This window comes from Necator americanus, chromosome II, assembly GCF_031761385.1.
Source record: "Necator americanus strain Aroian chromosome II, whole genome shotgun sequence".
Lineage (NCBI taxonomy): Eukaryota > Metazoa > Nematoda > Chromadorea > Rhabditida > Ancylostomatidae > Necator > Necator americanus.
This window is the reverse complement of record NC_087372.1, coordinates 35,294,517-35,313,887: the sequence shown is the minus strand read 5'-3', so window position 1 is coordinate 35,313,887 and position 19,371 is coordinate 35,294,517. Positions and strand designations below refer to the sequence as shown.

Here is a 19,371-nt window from a genome sequence, read left to right as displayed (position 1 = left end):
AAAAAGTATGTAGTATTCAGCAGGAGATTCTCGAGCAAGTGAAGTGGGTGATCCTGAATTCTTATTGTTCACAATCCGAAACGTTATTTCTGGAACATATGGTGTGTTGTAACAAAGTGTCTATGCAAATTGTGTTCATAGAGATTGAAGGAAGTGCGATACGAAATTCTCTCGACGTATTGCACTTATTTTACATCTATCCGAGCTTGACAATGAAGAAATTTTAATTCGATATAACCTTGACTTATCTTTCTGGAAATACTTCTGTAATTTTCCTATTATATTACATTATATTTCACTTTGTATGATATTTTACGCCGTCTGTCTGATATTTTACATCTACCCAAGCTCGACAATGAAGATATTTTAATTCTATATAACCCTGAATCATACGTCTGGAAATACTTCTGTAATTTTTTCATTATATGACATTACGTCATTACATTATTATTATATTATATTTTATATGATATTTTACGCCGTCTGCCTAACCGTGACCTATTCTTTCAGGATTAACTCTGTAGTTCTTTAATTAATGGAGAACACCTCCATATTTGAAAATGCAGGAGAAAAAAAACTGTCCATAATGAAGACTTTGGGAAATGAATGTTCATATGAATTTCATATGAATTTCTTTTCTCTTCTTTTTTGGAGGAATTTAGGTGAATATTATATATGTTATTATTATAGATTAAATAAATTCTAGTGATCTTATTAATTTTTGCCTTACGAATTTCATGGAGATAAATTCATCAACGAAGACAAATTTCTCGTACGTACATAGCTTCTATGCGATATTTCTGGTGTTGTCGCATTTTTTAGAACTTGAGAGAAATTATACCAACCTTTTTATTTTATTTCAAAAATGCGCTTTCATGTTTATTGCTAATAAGCAATAGGTAATTGAGTAGAACACAGCCTTTCTTCAATAGAACAAACTTTTTTCCTTTCTTTTTTTTCTCTTCCAGAATTTTATTTCTTAAAAAAAATGTATGAGTTATCAAAAATACAGTGAGTCACACTCTCGCGAATGCTTCCCATCATTTTGAAATCAAGGAAAACGATATTAGAAAATGCTACCATGCTTCGCTTGGGTCAGTTTTGCTTTGAATTAAAGTCAAAAATCCAGACAGCTAACATACAAAGTCGACTTTCAAAGCCATATCAATTTTTTTCAACAAAAAAAACTATTTCAAAGCATTTTTCCCATTCATTCAAGCATTTTTCCCCACGAATCCATCCTATTAGGGCTGAAAAGTGAAAAAAAAGCTTTTCGGCAACGAAATTTGGAATTCTACGGAGTTGTGCCTCTGGATTCAGAAGTGCTCTACAATGTCAACATATAAAATAGGTTAGAGTGATATTATAATACCTTTTATACCAGAATATACGTACTATTCTAAGCAAAATCCATAAAAGTGGCAACAATCATTCCTAAATGAAACATATGTTGCGGAACAATCAGCGATCATAATGATTCTTTTTTTTTTCTGGAAAAGAAAATATATGAAAAAAAACCCAAAAAGTAAAAACTTCTAAGTACTACAATTAAAAATCGGTCAAAAATCGAACGAACGACTTACACTTCCACCGTTTTGGAAAAGCCAAGGATCAGGAGCTTCTTAGTTCTATGTAAAATTTAGAAAAAAAACACCAAATTTTTCTACCCCCTCCCCCCTCTTTTCCCTACCGTACTACTATTTCATAGAACAAATTATAAGTGGACTAGTGACCCCTGGAAACCTACCAGAATCACCTTAACCACATAAGAAAGTGATAGTGATGTCCTAGCGCGTGTGTTCCGTGTGTGGTCTCACTATCGATCCGTTCGTTGATTCAACGTTTTGTTAGCATAGTGTGTGGTGTGGAAGGAATTGTGTCGTCCAGCACCAGCACCAACGATGTCACGTCGAAGGTAAGTAGGTCAGAGGTTTTTTTTTTCAAAAAAAGAAGAGAGAATGTCTAAATTACTAGTTATTCTTACTAGTTTTTTTTTAATTTTACTTTTCACTAGTTTTTTTTTAATTTTTCTACTGTTACCATCTAAAGATTTTTTCAATATGCCAAAAAAATTGTGGGGTTCTTCAGTGAATCCTTTAGTGGAAGTATCGGAAGCGTATAATTACCGTGTACACTAATTAGTGTCCACTTCGCCGGTGATCGATGGTCAAAAGAAGAGAAAATGTCTAAGTTAATAGTAACTTTTACTTCTGAAATTATTACCAATTAAGGATTTTGTTCAACATCCCAGAAAAGAAATTGTCGCTTATTTTAATTAGAAGCATATAATTGCCGTGTAAGCGTTCACTTCGCCGATGATCAGTGACCTCTTTCGATCCTTCTTGACCACTAATGCGGTGGTAAATAGGATCAGACACGTAGAGTTTTCCACTACCACTATTCTCTAGAAATTTCCTTCGGCTATAGCACATCCTGAAGGCACAGAAGGAGAGGAAATGGATTAAGTAAGAAAAACTACCCATTACCTCGGTTTCTACACCATTAATATTTAATTATAATTAATTTAATAATTAACAATTATATTTAATATAATTTAAATGATATCAGTTTAATTTTTAGTGTAGTATAATTCGTATTAACAATTATATTTAATTATATAATTTGTAATTCCAAATGGTATTTTGGGGTCCCGATAAAGTTCGTTTTTCTTTTCTTTTCTTTTCTTCAATAAAATCATCAATGCATGAGCATCTTTTGGTTTTTATTTGTTTTTTTTTTTCAAATCTTTTATGAAGTTTCTCGCAACATACCATCTGGCTTGACTTTGCTGCGGAAGTTCTGCAAATAATTTTGCTTCATTTATGCAGGAACATTTCAGTTCCTACTTTATTCACTATCATCTTAACTTGACTTCATCATTTTAAATTCATCATTTTTCTACACGTGCTATGTTATTCCTGTTTAAAATCTTTGAAATGTTCTTTTCTGTTTTTCTGCGGTATTCCCGGAATTGTACATTTTTCCTTTGCTCTTTAGTGCTCTTCATAATTCTCTTTTCTAGTCCTTTCTTCTTTTTCCCCTTTTTATTGATTATTATGTAAATAGCACATAAATTAGGAAAAAACCAAACGAAAAGCAAACACACGCAAAGAATAACTGTAAAGAATAAAAATGGATTAAGAACAGCTAAATGAAGGCATAGAGAAAATCTGAAGTCTCACCTGTTTTTTTCTGTTTTTTCCTCGAGGAATCCCTTGATATGGAAATGATAATTGCTTTTAAGGGAGTTTTTTTTTTTGTATAACTAAAAACCGATTTTTTTTGTGTTATAGGAACTTTATATGGGGCTTAATTTGATTATGAAATGAACGAAAATGGAAAACAATTCAAAAGATTATGTTCGAATGTTTTTTTGGAAAAATCCTCGTCCTCAGGAAACTTTTTTACTCTCTCTCTCTCCCTCTCTCTCTCTCTCTCTCTCTCTCTCTGCTGCACTCAAGAACAATTTTCATGACTAACGTGCTGTACTAATGTGCTGTAACAGAGCTACCAACTCTCTTTTTACACTCAAGTTTTGCAATATTCCCACTTTTCATCGCGTTGGGATCATTTGTTCTTCTTCGAAGATTAGAGGGGGCAAATATCTTTGATCGATCTCAGCTGATCGATTTTTTAGCTTCCTCTGATCCAGAACGTATGAAAAACTTCCATTTTACTCGTCGGAATTTGTTTTTTATAAACATCTCTAGCACTATGTTTGAACGAGAACTGGTCCCATGCATAAATTGAACAAAAGTGAAGATTCTCATTTGGCTAATCGGATTAATTAAGTTTGTTTTTCTTTAAAAACTAATCGAAATTGTAAAATCTCTTTTTTTTTGTGAAATAATTAATACCTCTTTTTTGTTGTAAACGTTGCGTGGAGGTACCGTCAGAGTTACATGGTTTCGTATAAGTGTATTTCTCGAATATCTTTCTTTTAACTTTATCAGTACATCGATTAGAGGATGTAAAAATTTAAAAGATTGAAGTCCTGTGGATTCTGATGGATAAAAAATTCCTGCAATTCATCAATTTATCCCTATTTTCAGAATGACGATACAACGTACGGGTGGAGATGGTGCCAAAGTTGCGCTTATGATCTACACGATCTTATTTTGGGTAAATTTCCGTAAATATTGTTTATATATAATGTTCATAGTGTTAGTGCATAATATGAATGTATAATAATATGTTCTGCTTACCTTGTGGAACGTGCTGCGATTCAACCGACGAATCAACTAGCTGACATCAAATATTTACTTCCAATTTTTCCCACACTTTTTTTTTTACTCTTTTTTCAACTTTTTTTCCATAGTATCTTCTGCATTCTGTACGTATTTCTATTAAGACATCCGGCTTAGCGCTTATATTCATTGGTTTATGGATGTTACTGGATCCAAAGAGAAACTATATTCTGAATCTGGTGGATTTTTCTGAGGATGATCCGTTGCTGGTGAGTCATGCTTTCCAGAAATTTCCAGTTGGTGATTCTGGAGTAAATTCTTAAGCGTAAAAAAATCCATGTTCATCCGTACATAGCTATCTTTAATATAACGTTAAAAATTGTAATTGGATTAGAATTTAATTTCAGAATTTCCTATCCAGATTTGTTTATCGTTCAGACTTTCGCTTCGTACATCGCCATTGTCGCCGGTGTGACGTCATTATTCGTTGGCTTTATCGGATGTTGTGGTGCGGTACAGCGAATGCGGTGCCTGTTAGTGGGAGTATGTTTCAGTACTTCTCCACCTTCCTCTTGCTGCACTTTATGCAATATATTTTAATTTTTTAATATTTCTTATTATTTTCTGCGATGTTCTGATAAAGCGCGTACCACTAATCTAATAGTATTAAAAACATAAGTGAATAATGCATCATTAAATGTACAAAAGAAAAATCCAATGTTGTTAAAGCATAAAATAAACAGCATATTATTATTAATTTTGATTTGAGAATCGCGTTTAAAGTGAACGTACCGTTATTTTGAGCTCGGTATCCGCAATTGCGTACTTTTTAAATCTATAGTCACTTGAGTTTACAAAAGCATGGAAGAGAATTACTTTTTTTTTAGTTCATGCTATGTCTCTTCGTTCTGTTCTTGGCCGATGTCAGCATAGGTACATTAGCGCTGGTTTACAGGAATAAGGTGAGTTTTTTTTTTATTCTAAAAAAGTCAACATCACGCCAAAAGTGTCCACTAACAATTCTTTGTTTTGTGATGTCCACGTCCACACAGGGATTTGTGACACTACAGTATCTTTCGCCGGCTAAAATCGTCCCATTCTAATGAATACAGTTGAAACCGGACTTGTTCAACCGAGCCAAAGCGACGCGTTCGACGGCGAAAGCGTCTGTTTGCCTAATATGACTGAAGTTAATGGAGACCCCTTGGTTCAACGGGTTCACCTTTTCTTCAACTGATATGGAGGAACGAAAAAAGGTTTCATTCCAATCCTGAAAAAAGGCGACACTCGCGTAATGCAAGGATTATAGTCGGATCAAAATGGCCTGAATTTCGCTGCGGCTGCGTACGTTTCACTCGAAGCGATGCGGCGGAGCTAGCGGTTGGAATCGAGGTGGGACCATCGCTGGCTTTACTCGGGCTTCAGCGATAAGAGATGCTAGCGAGAGTCCCCATGCGGTCGACCGCGCCGCAGCCGCCCGCGCAACTGCACCGATGTTCAGGTCGTTTTGAACCGTGTATACAGAAGACCAAACTATCAAGCTTACCATCATGCCGATCGATATAGCAATCTTATGGGACCTTCTGAGCAACGGGCATTCAATTTCGTTGCGGATGCGTCGCGTTGGCCCGGTTGAACACGTTTGTCACCAACTCTACCTCGGTGCATTGGAGTATCGTGTTGTTCTTCATTTGTTTCGTTTTACTCATCATTTATTTAATAATTATCAATTATTTATACGTATATGCATCCCGTTTCTCACTTTAACGTACATTGTTCATCAACACCAAACACGACCACGCAACATTTTTTCGATCCACTAACATATCTAGTTCACAAACGGACAACTCACCATCTACGTGAAGAATCTTACGCATAACCGATATAATCGTGACAAATGGGTGCAGCCGTTGCTTGACACTGTGCAATTTTACGTGAGTATGTTTGTGTCCTATTGATTAGCGGGTGGTACGAGCGAACTCGTCCGTCGTACATCAGTTTTCTTCGTCTTTCACCAAACCTTTCCCTGGAAATCTGAGCTTCGCTCCAGCTCCAAGATGTAAAATGAAACTGGGAAATGTTTTGTGAATTAATATCACAATTCTCCTCTAGGAAATGTGCGAATCGTGCGAGTTTGATCGTAAAATCACTTTTTTTTAAATTTTCTATTAACATGTCATGACTTCATCGATGCGGCGCGCACAACGCATTCACTTTTTTCTCTTTGTTTTATGGTCGATTACTTCGATTGGTGTTTTTTTTTTGTTGTTGTTGTTGTTTATCGTGGACTAACATTTTTCGTAGAGAAGCAGAACTTCTTCGGTTTCAGTCGCAAATTCTGCTTCTTCGTTGATGTGTATTGCAAATTAACTTTTCGATAACCTCGTGTAGTTTTGCTGGCAATTCAGCGCAGTACCGAGTGTTTTTGTTGTTTTGTCGTGATTTGTAAATAATTTTGTTATTACCATATCGTTCATTCATCAACTGACGAGACTGTACAGTATTTGAATGGTTATTCTCTTTTTTTTCTCCTAACTTTTGCAGCTGAGCTCACCAAGGTCAAGCTTAGCAGAAAATCTGAGGAATATTATCAAGTTTTCTTACGGTGTGTCCATGGAAATCGAGGAAAGTCGGAAGATAACAGTGCTTATAGATAAGCTCCAGTTCTATGTGAGTATAATTTTACTACAACTCTTTTTTCAAGCTTACTACTATCGATAATGTTATGAACGCTAATTTCTGTAGAAAGTGGATTTCATGAAGATCTGTAAATAACAGATTTCATTCTGCGAATGCTGTTGCCGTGCCGTCAAAGAGGATCCCAAACCCCTTTGCTGATAGAGTTAACTCGAGAATGAGGGTCACTTAATCGTCGTTTTAATTCGTCGCCTATTATGGAGTATAGAGTTGTGACTGATCTTCTTCATCCCTATTTTAGTTGTTGTGGTTGTTCTGTTTGAGTTTCGCAGGGTATCATCGTTACCTGATGAGTGTTTCGACGGGCGTAGCGAATGTTCTTCCGGCTTCTGCAACTCTAGCCAGTACTGCTGCTTTTCTCTCTCTTTTTTCTCTCTCTCATTCCTACTCTTTCTCTGTGAACTCTTCCTTTCCTTTTTCTCTGTAAAGCCTCCTGAGGTTGGACGTATGTTAGTGGTTGCGCGGCTCCACTCCGACATATGAGCGCGACAGTTTCCGGAGAGAAGGTTCTTTCGAAGATTTCAAACCATTCGGCTTTCTTTGCACACGCGTGAAGACGAGCTACGAGTCGATTCTGTTTATCGTCAATGTTGTCCATTGCCGTCACCTTCGTCACCTTGACTCCCGTTAATCTTCGTACTGATAGAGTGGGCGCCAGTAATTCTTCCATTTGTCCCGATCGCGTGCCAGAGTTCTTCCTTCCGCGTGGTACACGAGGGGCATCATAATTTTCTTCGAAGGACTTCGTGAAGAAATCGGACCATCGGGTCGGCGGTCTTCCTGTCGTCGCTTAATATCGCGGGGAACCCAGTCGCTCACGGCTCTGGTCCAACGGTTGTCGTTAAAGCGCATCACGTGTCCGGCCCACCTTATTTTACTTTCCTTGGCAAACGTCTCTCATCTTCGATCGCTGACGTAGGAGAGAACTGCGAATCCCGTCCCTCACTCGTGCGAAGCGGATATTCCTAGCATCACTCTTTCGAATGCGCGTCACCGCATCTTCTACCTGCTTGTGAAATGCGCAAGTTTCCGAAGAATAAGTCAAAGTACGAAGTACAGTGGTCAACAAGCCGCTCTTCTCCTCCTGGCCAGCTCGGGGGTCAGGTCGTTCATCATGTTCAGCTGAAATAAACGTAGCTGGTGCATTACGATATGTTCGTTCCGTTGAGCGTGAATGGGGCATCCGAAACCCATCCGTTCCGCATGAACATCGTCTTTTGTAGATTCAGCTGAAGACCGATGCATCCACATGTTTCGTCGAATTCGGTCAGCATTCGTTCCGCTTAGCTGATGCTAGGTGTTATGAGTACGATGTCATCAGCAAAGCGCAAATGGTGCAGCTGCCGACCATCAACCTTCACTCCCATGTCGTCCCATTCCAACTTTCGCATTGCGTTCTCGAGGGTGGCTGTGAATATTTTGGGTGAAATTGTATCACCCTGTCGGACCCCCCTCTTCACGTCAATGATGATATTCTTGTAGAATGGCGAAATTCCGGTCGTGAAGTTGCTGTACAACTCTCGAAGTTCCTTTATGTACTGAGTAGGGACGCCTTGGTTGTCCAAGGCTTCCACGACCGCTTCCGTCTCAATTGTGTCGAAGGCCTTCTTTAAGTCGATGAAGGTGAGACAGAGCGGCATCTTGTACTCTCGTGATACCTCGATGAGTTTCGAAACAGTGTGAATGTGGTCAATCGTGCAGAATCCTTTTCGAAACCCTGCTTGCTTGCATGGCTGTCCTTCATCCAAGACTTTTTCAATCCTATTGAGGATTACTCTTGTAAAGAGCATGTGGATGACGGACAGGAAACAGATTGGGCGATAGTTGCCGATGCCATGTGGATCTCCCTTTTTACACAATAACACGGTTCGCTCGTCTTCCACTGTTTAAGAACCTTGTATTCCGACAGGTAACGTGGAAAAAGCCTCGCCAGCCTGTTGACGAGTCCTGGCGGAAGGCTCTTCAGATGTTCTGATCTTATCCTGTCGGGACCTGTGCTTTTGCGAGATACAAGGATGTCATGAGTCAGTCCTGGTTCAGCAGAAACAGGGAATCCATCCATTGAATCCTCCCTGACCAGGCACAAGGTCGCTTCTGGTCCGCGATTAGCCCCGATCCATCACCTGGAGACGCGCCACGTAGCCTCGCGACTAACCGGTTGTGATCCCTCTAGTGAGGGAGATCCGCGGTCTATTTCCGTATCCTACCAAAAGCTGGCTAATAAAGCGGAGAATTATTGATGTTTCTGGGACTTCGACTTAATGTCATTTCTTGCTTCTCAATCTAGTCCTATCTTTGCAGTGACGTCAACTATGACTGCCTGGCTAGCTGGTTTTCTTTGTTTTCAACATCTTGAGTTTATCATAAGAGCTTCTTGTAGCCGATCTCCGTAATCTCATAAGTGATCCAGAGTTCGACTTTCTGCGACCTCGCAGAAAGGTTCGGGCAGTTCAACTTGATCAAAAGGGCGTTTGCCTCTCGAAATTTTATGTCTTAAGCGTACTGGTAGTGCGCGGAACGACAGCAATGCCCTGCAGAGTTTCAGAAACTTGTGCAATATAGGAGAGCAAGTATACGGGATTGCGTTTGGTGAAAGTAAGGCCACTGCGTCCAAGTAACAATCAAACTTTAGCGCTTTCGGTAGTACTGTAACGCTAATATTCCTTATAGATTCTTAAAGCGAAGAATATTTGTTTCTTAAAGGAAGAATGCTGTGGCGTCACAACAGGAGACGACTATTTGTCTAGTCGATGGATGGCACTCGTATCAACCGATCCAATTTACGAAAACGAGGATCCGCCGTTAGTGCCGTTATCATGCTGTCGACAAATTCTTGGAGCATCTGCTCTGAATCCTGTTGCAAGAAGTTTAGCACGATGCCAACAGAGCAATCCAAACAGGACATGGAGGCATACAGCTGTGAGTTCGTCTGGAAAATAAGCACGAAGCACGAGCAGACCAACAAATGGCTTGGATATTTGTCAATGTGTGTTGAAAGAAAAGAATTCGCGAACGTTGGAAGACCACTACGGATGCCCATTGCATGACATCGGAGTTTGTCGCGTGGAAACTCGTAGTGCGAGAACTGGTCACTTCTTTGTCTCAGTATTTTAAGTACGTTATTAGTGCTCTTTTTGTTTTTTGTGAAATGTTCGGAGGGAATAGAAATAAAACAGTGTCTGTCTAAAATTGAGCTAGCGAAGTTCCTCTGCTCAATGAGCCCCGCCGAAGACCAGTTCTCGCATATTTGATGTTCGTATTTGTTGCTTAACTTATGAGTAAGGTTTTTGTTGTCTAATAAACACCTTATTTTTTGTATTGTTCCGTTTGTGAATGTTGTCTGAGGTGCGCTCTACGATGAGGTCATGCACCATTCAATGGCAAAGCAGAGGAGCTGAGGCCATTGTCGCAGGCCTCGCCCCAAATTCTTGTTCAGTTTGAAAATTAGTGTGAATTTAGCAGCAATGTTGCGGTGGTGAAGGACCTCAGGACTACTACAATTCATTTTGGTTCATCACGAACACCTATCGAGGTACACGATCATTCGTGCCGCCATCGTGCTGCCGTCAATCCCAAGCCGGTAGGGCATGGTCACCGGCCCCAATTGATCCGATGTGCACCACGTATCGATACGATTCGCAAGCGTTTGCAAGCTCTGTGTATAACGTTGTGAGTGTGATTTAACATATATTTTAAAGAATAACAGCTTGTTGTTAAACTAAAACGGTGATCGATTTACTGACGTCTTCAATCCGTCATTTATCGATCAATAACTTCGGGACTAGTATTCAAGAAGATTGATTTCAGTTTCTAACGCTGGTTGTTACTGTAAAACCATCCAATTTCGTGTTTGTTTTTGTTGTGATGCCAGCAAACATAACAGAGTCTTACGTAAAAAGCTCCACCAACCAATATAGCTGTATTTATACGCTTACGACTTCTAAAAATAGGAAGTTATTGAAGATTTTCGCTGATTGGTGCAAATTGACGAATTGTCGCGAACAACTACAATGCGGTCGAAAAAAAAGTCCGAGAAATTGATTTATTGTGCAGTGTTATGTGAACAGTTGCGTACAAAAGTGCCGTGATTCCTAACCATTCGTAAATGAGTACGAGTGAGTGATCAATCAATAGCTCATTGAGACGCTGTGAATCCATCGATCGCGTTTTTTAACCGAATTTTATTTCGAAGAGAATATATTCAGTGTGTAGTTGGAAGTCCTCAATTTTCCCTCCTGAGATCAAGAAAGACGCTGTTGAAGAGTGATTTCCTCATATTTCTGTTTATAAAATATTTCCGCTACGTAGATACAAGTTATAGTCGCTGACAATTATGTTGCCCGGGCGGACCGCAACGCGTTCACATGAATTCGGTCCTTCTTCGGGTATCTGGCAGACCTTCTTCCCGATTTGTCCTGTCGTAATTGAATGTGTATCGCGATCGTTCGGGCAAATATAAATGTCGCCGCTTGTTCATGTCATATATTTGGTTTTTTCCTTCAAATCTGTACTCACCGTATAGCATATTTTCACAGGGGTGCCACGAGAAGCTTTTACGATGGGTGGATGAGCAGACGTGGATATTTGCAGGTGTTGGCTTCGGTTTTGCCGCTCTTATGGTGGGTTTTTAATTGATTCTCATTCAATAAAACATAATGTGACGAGGATACGATGCAGAGAAGCATTTCTGATTTGACATTTGATGGCAAACATTTTTATTGATTGATTGATAGTATTATCTGGAAGAAAATTTGTCATGTCAAGGAATTTGTTATGTCAAGGAAGAACATTATTCGTTTTGCTTAGCTCTTTGTCTGTTCTGCAAAAGAATGTTTTGTTGGATACTTCTCTTGCTACCGTAATAATACAAAACAAAAGAGTGCAATTAAAGATGTAATAAGCAGCAGTGACTGTCTAAATAACTGCTACTTATTGATCGAAAATCTATGTAAAGGTGGCTATAAATTTGAACTGGATTTTTTGCGAAATTTGCTACTTATTGATCGAAAATCTATTTAAAGGTGGCTATAAATTTTAACTGGATTTTTTGCGAAATTTTGACTGCGTATCGTAGTCAAAATGGTAGGGGTTGAACAGTACTCAGTGATATTTCTTCAAAACTTGATTTTAACGTCCTACGAAGTTTGAAAATTTAATCGCAGAGCATTCTAAAACCTCATAGATTCCCGTTTTTACGCATCACCATTGTTATTGTAATTATAATTCTTATACTAGAATTATTCTCAATATTTCTTGTTTTGCTACATATCTGATAATCTGGACGGTAAACGGTCACCACTACACCACTTCTTACAATGGTTCCATACCCAGGTTGACGCAGGCGTTACATCTTCCGGGAATTTGGTACCAACTTTGTTTGGAAGAATAATGATACTGATTTGATGAAGTGGTTAGCTCCGTAAATTATTCTAAACGCCGCTCACGTGTGCATAGACCTCTACTATCCTGAATAGAGGTTGATTGTCGATTTGAATCATTTCTACGAAATGAATCACCGCCAATAATACTTTTCTTTGAATTTTATTGATTATACGTTGAGGAAATCACTAACTTAACGAAGCAAGGCCCGAATATTTTGCACCTGCAATAAAAAAACCGTTTCAAAACTAATTTTCTATGAAATTGCATAAATTAGCGATGCTGGGAGGTATAGCGCAGTCGAATAGAGGTCCGGTATGGCCGCAGGGGTAGTCGAGGGTTCAGAACCGCCCTAGCGCTCACCGAGCCTTTTATGCTTCCGGGGTCTATAAATTGGTACCAGATTTGCCCAGGAGGATAAAATCAGTGACTTGGTTATCGGCTGGCCCTCGCAAGTCATTGTATAGGCCAACACACGTTCCAAAACCTCAACGATTACGAATTGTAGTAAAACGCGTTGGCGCATCCCAAGTGATCCAGTGACTTTATCCTTTGCCTTTTTATGAATGTTTTTTATTTTGTTTTTGTATTTTTATATATGTTTTTATGTTTCAGGTGATTGGAATGGCGATCTCATTAATCCTCTGCAACAGCGTCAAATATTACACATTTATCCGAGACGAGTACTAGTCAATATGTTCTTCTACTGAGAAACCCCTTCCCGCCACCCCCTCCCTCCCCCCAAAATTCTTATCGATTTCGAAAATTTGAGATCTCATACTGTGTGTGGATGTCTGTTCGCCTACATTTATTTTCTTTCAATGTATGTTTATCCTTTTGTTTTTTTCATCGTCAAATGTATATTTTCTTAATAAATATTTGAGCTCTTGACGTGTTTTAGTGTAAAGTTTAGAAAATCTTTCAGCTCGATCCGAAAAAAAGCACCTGATAAGTGTTTGTGGAAGGATTGACGTCGGTCGCAGCGACGACGGAACCTCCTCCTCCAAAACACGGCGAGGTTGACTCAGTGCAGTGGTTGCACTTCAGTTTTGTTAAAATAAGGGTAGTTGAGGAATGCGGGGAGGACTTTTATTTGTTGGTTCGTCTTTATTTTTTTATATTCACAAGTGGAAGTCATTTAAATGATTTCTATCATTTTCTGACACCGTATTGCTGCAGTTTCATATCATCGGACGTTTTCTTCGTTGTTAATCAAAACAATAACACTCGTCCAGCTCCTACTTCGTCAGTTGGTTGCTCCGCTATTTCTCTGCGTTTGTTCTAATAGGCATCCTGAAGTTTTTTTGTTCTAAACTCTCTAAATGACAACTTGAAATTTTCCTTGTCTTCTGCTACATTTCTTGCTTCTTTTTTTTTGCTACTTAAGCACAGATCAAGTTTTCACTGTTTTTGAACCGCTTTATTATCAATTACCATATAAGTTTTTCCTGAAAATTATAAGGACAAAGTGTACGGCATGGAGCTATGTCTATGGGAATCCGCCTACGCGTTCAATTCCAACCAAAAATTAATTTGAAGTTTCCGAACGCGCGTACAGCATTGGAATGATTTTTGGGGGGCCGGCCGATGTGTCAAGGCAGTGTTTTTATTTTATTTTGCTTTATTTTTTTTTACTACAAATTACATTATTATTAATTATATTATTACTAATTATTTTGCTTGCTATCACATTAGTTATTTAACTAAACTCTTTAAAACACTAAAGTGTGAGTGAAACAGCAGAATCTTTTGGGAGTATAGAATACATGGTTGGATTTATTTCCGGAATTTATTGTTGTTCAGTTCCGAAATTTTTTAAAAGTATGTGAGTGGATTTTTTTTCCAAAATTAATAATTTTGTGAAGCTAATGAATTAAGCTTGAATGTTGGCGGAAGTCGGTATTTTTGGTCCTCGATTGAAATCGCGAACAGACTCCTCCGCTGTATTATACGCTAGAAATATCCGGTGATTGCAGTCATTACCGGACAGATGTAGCTAGAGCGTAAAATTTTCTGAAACATCTAAAATTTTCAAAATTCTGATACATTGTAAAAACTAAACGGATTTGCCAAGTGGAAGCTATAGCAGAAGCGGGAGTGTTTTAGTCTACAGAAAAAAAAAATAAAAAAGTCTCTGGCGTTAATTAATCCACATGGGAAGCGCCACCACGTTCACTTCAATTCAGAATCGCTTGAGGCTTGAAAGGACTAAAAAATCAATCGATATGCGCGACAAAATGTCGTGAGCGCAGCATATTTACCTGTTTGGTCAATCTCCACGTCTCCCAAATATAGCCAATAATGCAATGGTGCAAGAAAAATATAGGATCTCCTGTGGATCTTGTGGTAAGCAACATATCGTTTGAAAGAGTATGTATATAAAGAAGAAAAGGATAATCAATCAATCAATCCGCTCGGGATGCGCCACAACGTTCATTTCAGTTCAAAATCGTTTGAGGTTACGAACGTGTAAATGGCCTTCCCAAGACTGACTTGCAGTGGCTAGCCGATGTGTCAAGTCAGTGTTTTTATCCTCCCAGACAAGTCTCGTACCAATTTAGCGACCCCGAAGGGATGAAAGGTTGGCTCTAGAGGGGACTCGAACCTCAGATCGATCGTGCAGACACAGCGGAACCTCTTACCGACTGCGCTACATCAATCCTGTACTTGATAATCAATCAGTAATGAATAGATGGTATTTCCTAGTAGCAGCTGGAAACTGAAGGAGTGAACTGATCCTCAACCTAGTGTTGCTCCGCAGTCCCACTGCTGTTGTGCTGCTGCGCTATCGTTTCCGATGAGTCATTTACGAATCGAGTCCGATTCTGTTTCAACGTCATCTGAGTGCTTCGAAACAGTGATCAACGATGTTTTTCTCTTCAACTACCAATATCACCTGAGATCTAGTCGTCATCCTCCTGAAAGAAGGATGCTGACTCTCAATATTTACCATGTTTTACTGCGGCGAGTATCTGACTCATGTGGAACAGCTGTTCAGCTACTTCCAAGAATTAATTGTCATCAATTAAATTTGCGCTGACTCATCGGATATTATTCAAATCCCCGGGAAATCGTTACGGACATATGTCGAAGCTGTTGGCGGTGGTCGTCGAAGGGATGGATTGATTCGTTGGTTGTGGTCTGAGCTGAAAAAAAATAGCGATGCGATACTGCTCACACCTGGTCATCTGTTCCATTGGCCAGCTGCTGTTCGACTTCTCCTCCACCTCCTCCTCCTCCTCTTCCTACATACGTACGTTCTTCACCTAGGTGCATTTGTACGTAAATACGTACATAGAAACATACGTACAACTTTGATGGTCGTCGAGTACTTCCGCTCACATACTTCCGCCACCACCACCACCACCACCACCACCACCATCACCACCACCACCACCATCAGCACAGACAGGACAGCCGTCCTGCTGTCAAACTCCTGTCAAGTGGTGGATATGTTTCCACACAAACACTGTCCATCGGAAACTGGTCCCATGTGCAACTCAAAGTCGCTGAAAAATTTCTCTTTCCGAGCATTGCTCCGTAGCCCAGTTGTCTTGTTTTTAGGCCACCTGAATCAATTTAAAAAAATTCCTGCTGTGACATCTCGAGTTCAATGGGAAATTTCAGCTAAACTTCGATTAAGATCCTCCAAAAACGCATCATGATCCAGATTGAAGTGTTTGGAAATAAATTGGCTAATTTTCCAGCTATACTTTGGTTTTTCTTTCTTTTTTTCAGTCCTCCAGTTTCTAGGCATTTTTTTTTGTCAAAATTTTCAGCAACTTTTCTAATTTCTGCGGTTCTAGCGAATTCCTCTCAGGGAGCTGTCGTAGGATTTCTTTTCTAAAAACATGCGACATATATTAGTATAAAATTTACATTGTTTCTCCTTTAAAAAAAGTTTCTAGAATGTGAACGCTGTGAATTTTGAACAATTGGTGCATTGTATGGGGGCGTGAAGAAATTTTCCCACATACGGTTTTTTGCAAACTATACTTTAGATTTGGCCAAGCGTTTGATAGTTTTTTAGAGTTCAAATAAAGGACAAATTATTTCTAGAGTGAAATTCCAATATTCATAACCTACACTGAATTTTTTTCATGTTTCTATCTCCGTTTTCCATCACCAAGTCAAAGTAGGATTTTTTCCCAGCTGCTTTTCTGGGTCAAGAATTGGTCAATTAGAACTTTTTTTTTCTACTAATGTAACTCAATTCAATATGCGGTGTAGGGCGAGAAATATCGAAATCTTCACAAATATCTTCTCCTTTCTCGACTGAAAAAAATTCACCGATTTTTCTGTCTTTTTTTTTCTTGAAAATGTGCAATAAGTAGTTGTATCAGGAAAAGACACAGAGTTTCTAATAAGTAGGATCCTCTAAAGCAAAACAATGTCAAAAGAGTAATACTTCAAGAAGAGCTAAGCCATAAGAACAAAGCTTCTTTAAAAAAAAAAACTTTTGCAAAGAAGTACGACATTTTCTGCTGGGTGGCCGTCGCCGTTCTGTTTTTGTTTGACACCAACAGGTAGTTTTGATCTACCTACGTCTGCGCTCTTGGTAGATTCTTTTTCATACTCACATTCGAGTTTGTGTAGGTACGGCTCATGCTCGGAATGAAATTTATGGGTTACAGTAACCAGGGCAGTTCATTTCATTTTTTTCCATATTGTTTTGCTTTAACAATCTGCTAGGAGATCCAGATTTATTGATTTATTATATGAGGGCCTTTATGAGATATGTTGATAAAAAGTTGTGGAATTCGTATCATACAATTTTAAAACGTCAATTTCGGTACGACAAGTGAACATAGCTATTAATGTTTCGCGTTCGATGTGTTATTGATTTTTTCCCATGTTTACACATTGTAGCAAAAAGTCGTATAGAGATCTATAAAATCTAGCGTAGCGTATTTGATTCGGCAATAACATCACTCTTCACGATGAACACAAAAAAAGTTTCTATTTTTGGCGAGAACTGGTCCCTTGATTTTGGAGAGATAGTCAAAATCTCTGTCACTGTTATGGTATCCGTTCTGATATTCATTCATTCATGGTATTCATTCATTCATTCATTCATTCACTCACTCATTCATTCAGAGTAAGTAGTTATATCCGCTTTTCCTATTGACTCTTTTAGACTGATTTTAAAAAGAAAAGTTTTGAAGTTTTCGAAATTCACTCAATCGGGACTTCTACAGTAATTTCTGCATAATTCTAATTCTAATTTAACCTAATTAAGTTAATCTAATTTTAACCAAGTTCCTTGCAATTCACTGAGTGGATCGATTGATTCGATCGACTGATTTTACGACAAGAAGGTCATAAAAATGGAATGTCCTCGGATTCGATTTCAGTGTAGTTATCCGTAAACCTCCGTTGTTGAATAGCTGATTCGGTTCTGCTTCATTTCTACGGGCTAGCTCAGTTTTTTTCTTCGTAATGAGGTAATTTCAGAGAGAGAGGCAGATGTTTTCCGACTGGCTGTCCTATTTTCTCGGAAAAAGCGTTGCGTTAACTGGAGAACATGTGGAGTAAAGTGGGTTAGAAGCGGTTGTTCCTGGAATTGAGTTCGTCTTGAAAATAAATGTAATACACATTTTTTCTGTATCGTTTTGCCGTCAGTTCAGTCCAGAGCATACAGAAACACGGTTACGAGTTCGATAATCGATAAATCACGAATGTGATTCGTGGATGATTCGAATCGATAGGGTGAAGGAGCAGCGACTAAGGACGATTCGAACGCCTAGCTGGCCGGCTGGCTGGCCGGCCGGCTCAGTGGCGACGGCAGCAGCGTCCGCTTTACACTGATCGCCTCCCTCAGCACCTCGTACACGATTTCTGCGCATCGCATTGTTTAAGCGGCCCCCGAACCATCCCCATCCCAGCCCACCTCCACACCCGCCCCGGCCGCGGCCGCCTCCTCCTCGTTGCCACCCCGATCCCTCGTCCTCCGCATCGAATGATGATTGCGATGATCAAATCGAATCCTGTCTGTGGATGTGATATCGAATGATGTCCCCAGGAACTTGTCCCATCGATGACGTCATCCGTCAACTTTTTTCCACCTCCAAAAACTTCACATGTCCTATCAGATTTCGTCGCTGTCAGAACACAACCTCCTCCGCAACATTCAACGTCTTTTTGAAAATTCTTTCCCTTGTCGCAATAGATGTTTCTCTGGCAAGTTTTCAAGCCATTCTCGCTATTTCTTGATTCCGTATGTTACTTCCGGAATTTTTTTCCCTTTCTGACTTTCTTTTAGGAAAGAAATAATATTATATTTCATCAGTATTATACAATATTATCATATCAATACAACATTAATATTCAATTCACCCCCAAAGAGTATTCACAAAAAAAATCGCATAATCCATTTAAGTTTCTAAGTAACATCTATTGTATGATCCGAAGTTAATTAATTAATTAAGTTATAATATAATTATTCATTATAGCACGTGATTTTTAATATATAAGATTTAATATAATTTGAGCACGCATTTCAGCAATGACGCAGAATTTAATTTATTTTGAAAAGTTATTTAGTATAGTTAAAAAAATATTTTTGTACTCCTTAAGTGTATTGTTCTTCTAATAACTAATAATTAATTAGTAAAGAATAATTAATGAATAAGTAACAATTATCGTAATCTCATTTGTTATGCTGAAAAAACAACAAAAAAATGTATAAATCTCTTCCCTTAAGAAAATTTTACATTATTTTCTTTATTTATTCTGTGCTGTCGTTCTCCCGCCGGTCATTCCTCTGTTGAATAATTGAAGTTATAAATAATTAGCAAAAATATTTTTCATTTGAAAATATTTGTTGAACTTTTTGAGTGCTCGATGAAACACTACACCTGTTGTCTGTTCAAACGGCTGGCATCACATCGGAAAAACAGTTGCTGCACAGAGGTGGAGCTACGACGAGCTACGACGGAGCGAAGATGATGTTGATGTAGGATTTGAGAGAAAAATCAACATTTCCCGTAAATTCTCACTTCGATTCGCAACGGGAAAAAGAAGATAAATTAGCGAAAATCGTTTCCGTTTTAATTCTTATTTCCAGAAAACTCAATTTTTTCCCTTAATTTTTGAACTGGGAAAGTCC

The 19,371-nt window shown here is 38.7% G+C and overlaps 2 protein-coding genes across 3 annotated transcripts; one reads left to right on the top strand and one right to left on the bottom strand.

The window, feature by feature from the left end:
- Positions 1-1,901: 1,901 nt before the first annotated feature.
- RB195_020471 (uncharacterized protein) lies at positions 1,902-12,953 on the top strand (the record flags this gene model as incomplete). 2 transcript variants are annotated; one of them, XM_064188777.1, is made up of 9 exons in its annotated part: positions 1,902-1,915; positions 4,053-4,122; positions 4,352-4,456; positions 4,626-4,730; positions 5,075-5,149; positions 6,020-6,121; positions 10,344-10,553; positions 11,420-11,503; positions 12,879-12,953. In XM_064188777.1, the coding sequence occupies 9 exons, from the start codon at positions 1,902-1,904 to the stop codon at positions 12,951-12,953; spliced, it is 840 nt and encodes a 279-aa protein (XP_064044657.1). The 2 variants fall into 2 exon arrangements, with proteins under 2 accessions (XP_064044657.1, XP_064044658.1); XM_064188776.1 differs by lacking the exon at positions 1,902-1,915 and having other exon boundaries at positions 4,054-4,122.
- A 2,484-nt stretch (positions 12,954-15,437) lies between these two features.
- On the bottom strand, positions 15,438-18,109 carry RB195_020470 (uncharacterized protein; the record flags this gene model as incomplete). Its single annotated transcript, XM_064188775.1, has 3 exons — positions 15,438-15,529; positions 15,610-15,688; positions 18,005-18,109. The coding sequence occupies 3 exons, from the start codon at positions 18,107-18,109 to the stop codon at positions 15,438-15,440; spliced, it is 276 nt and encodes a 91-aa protein (XP_064044656.1).
- Between the last annotated feature and the right edge of the window lie 1,262 nt (positions 18,110-19,371).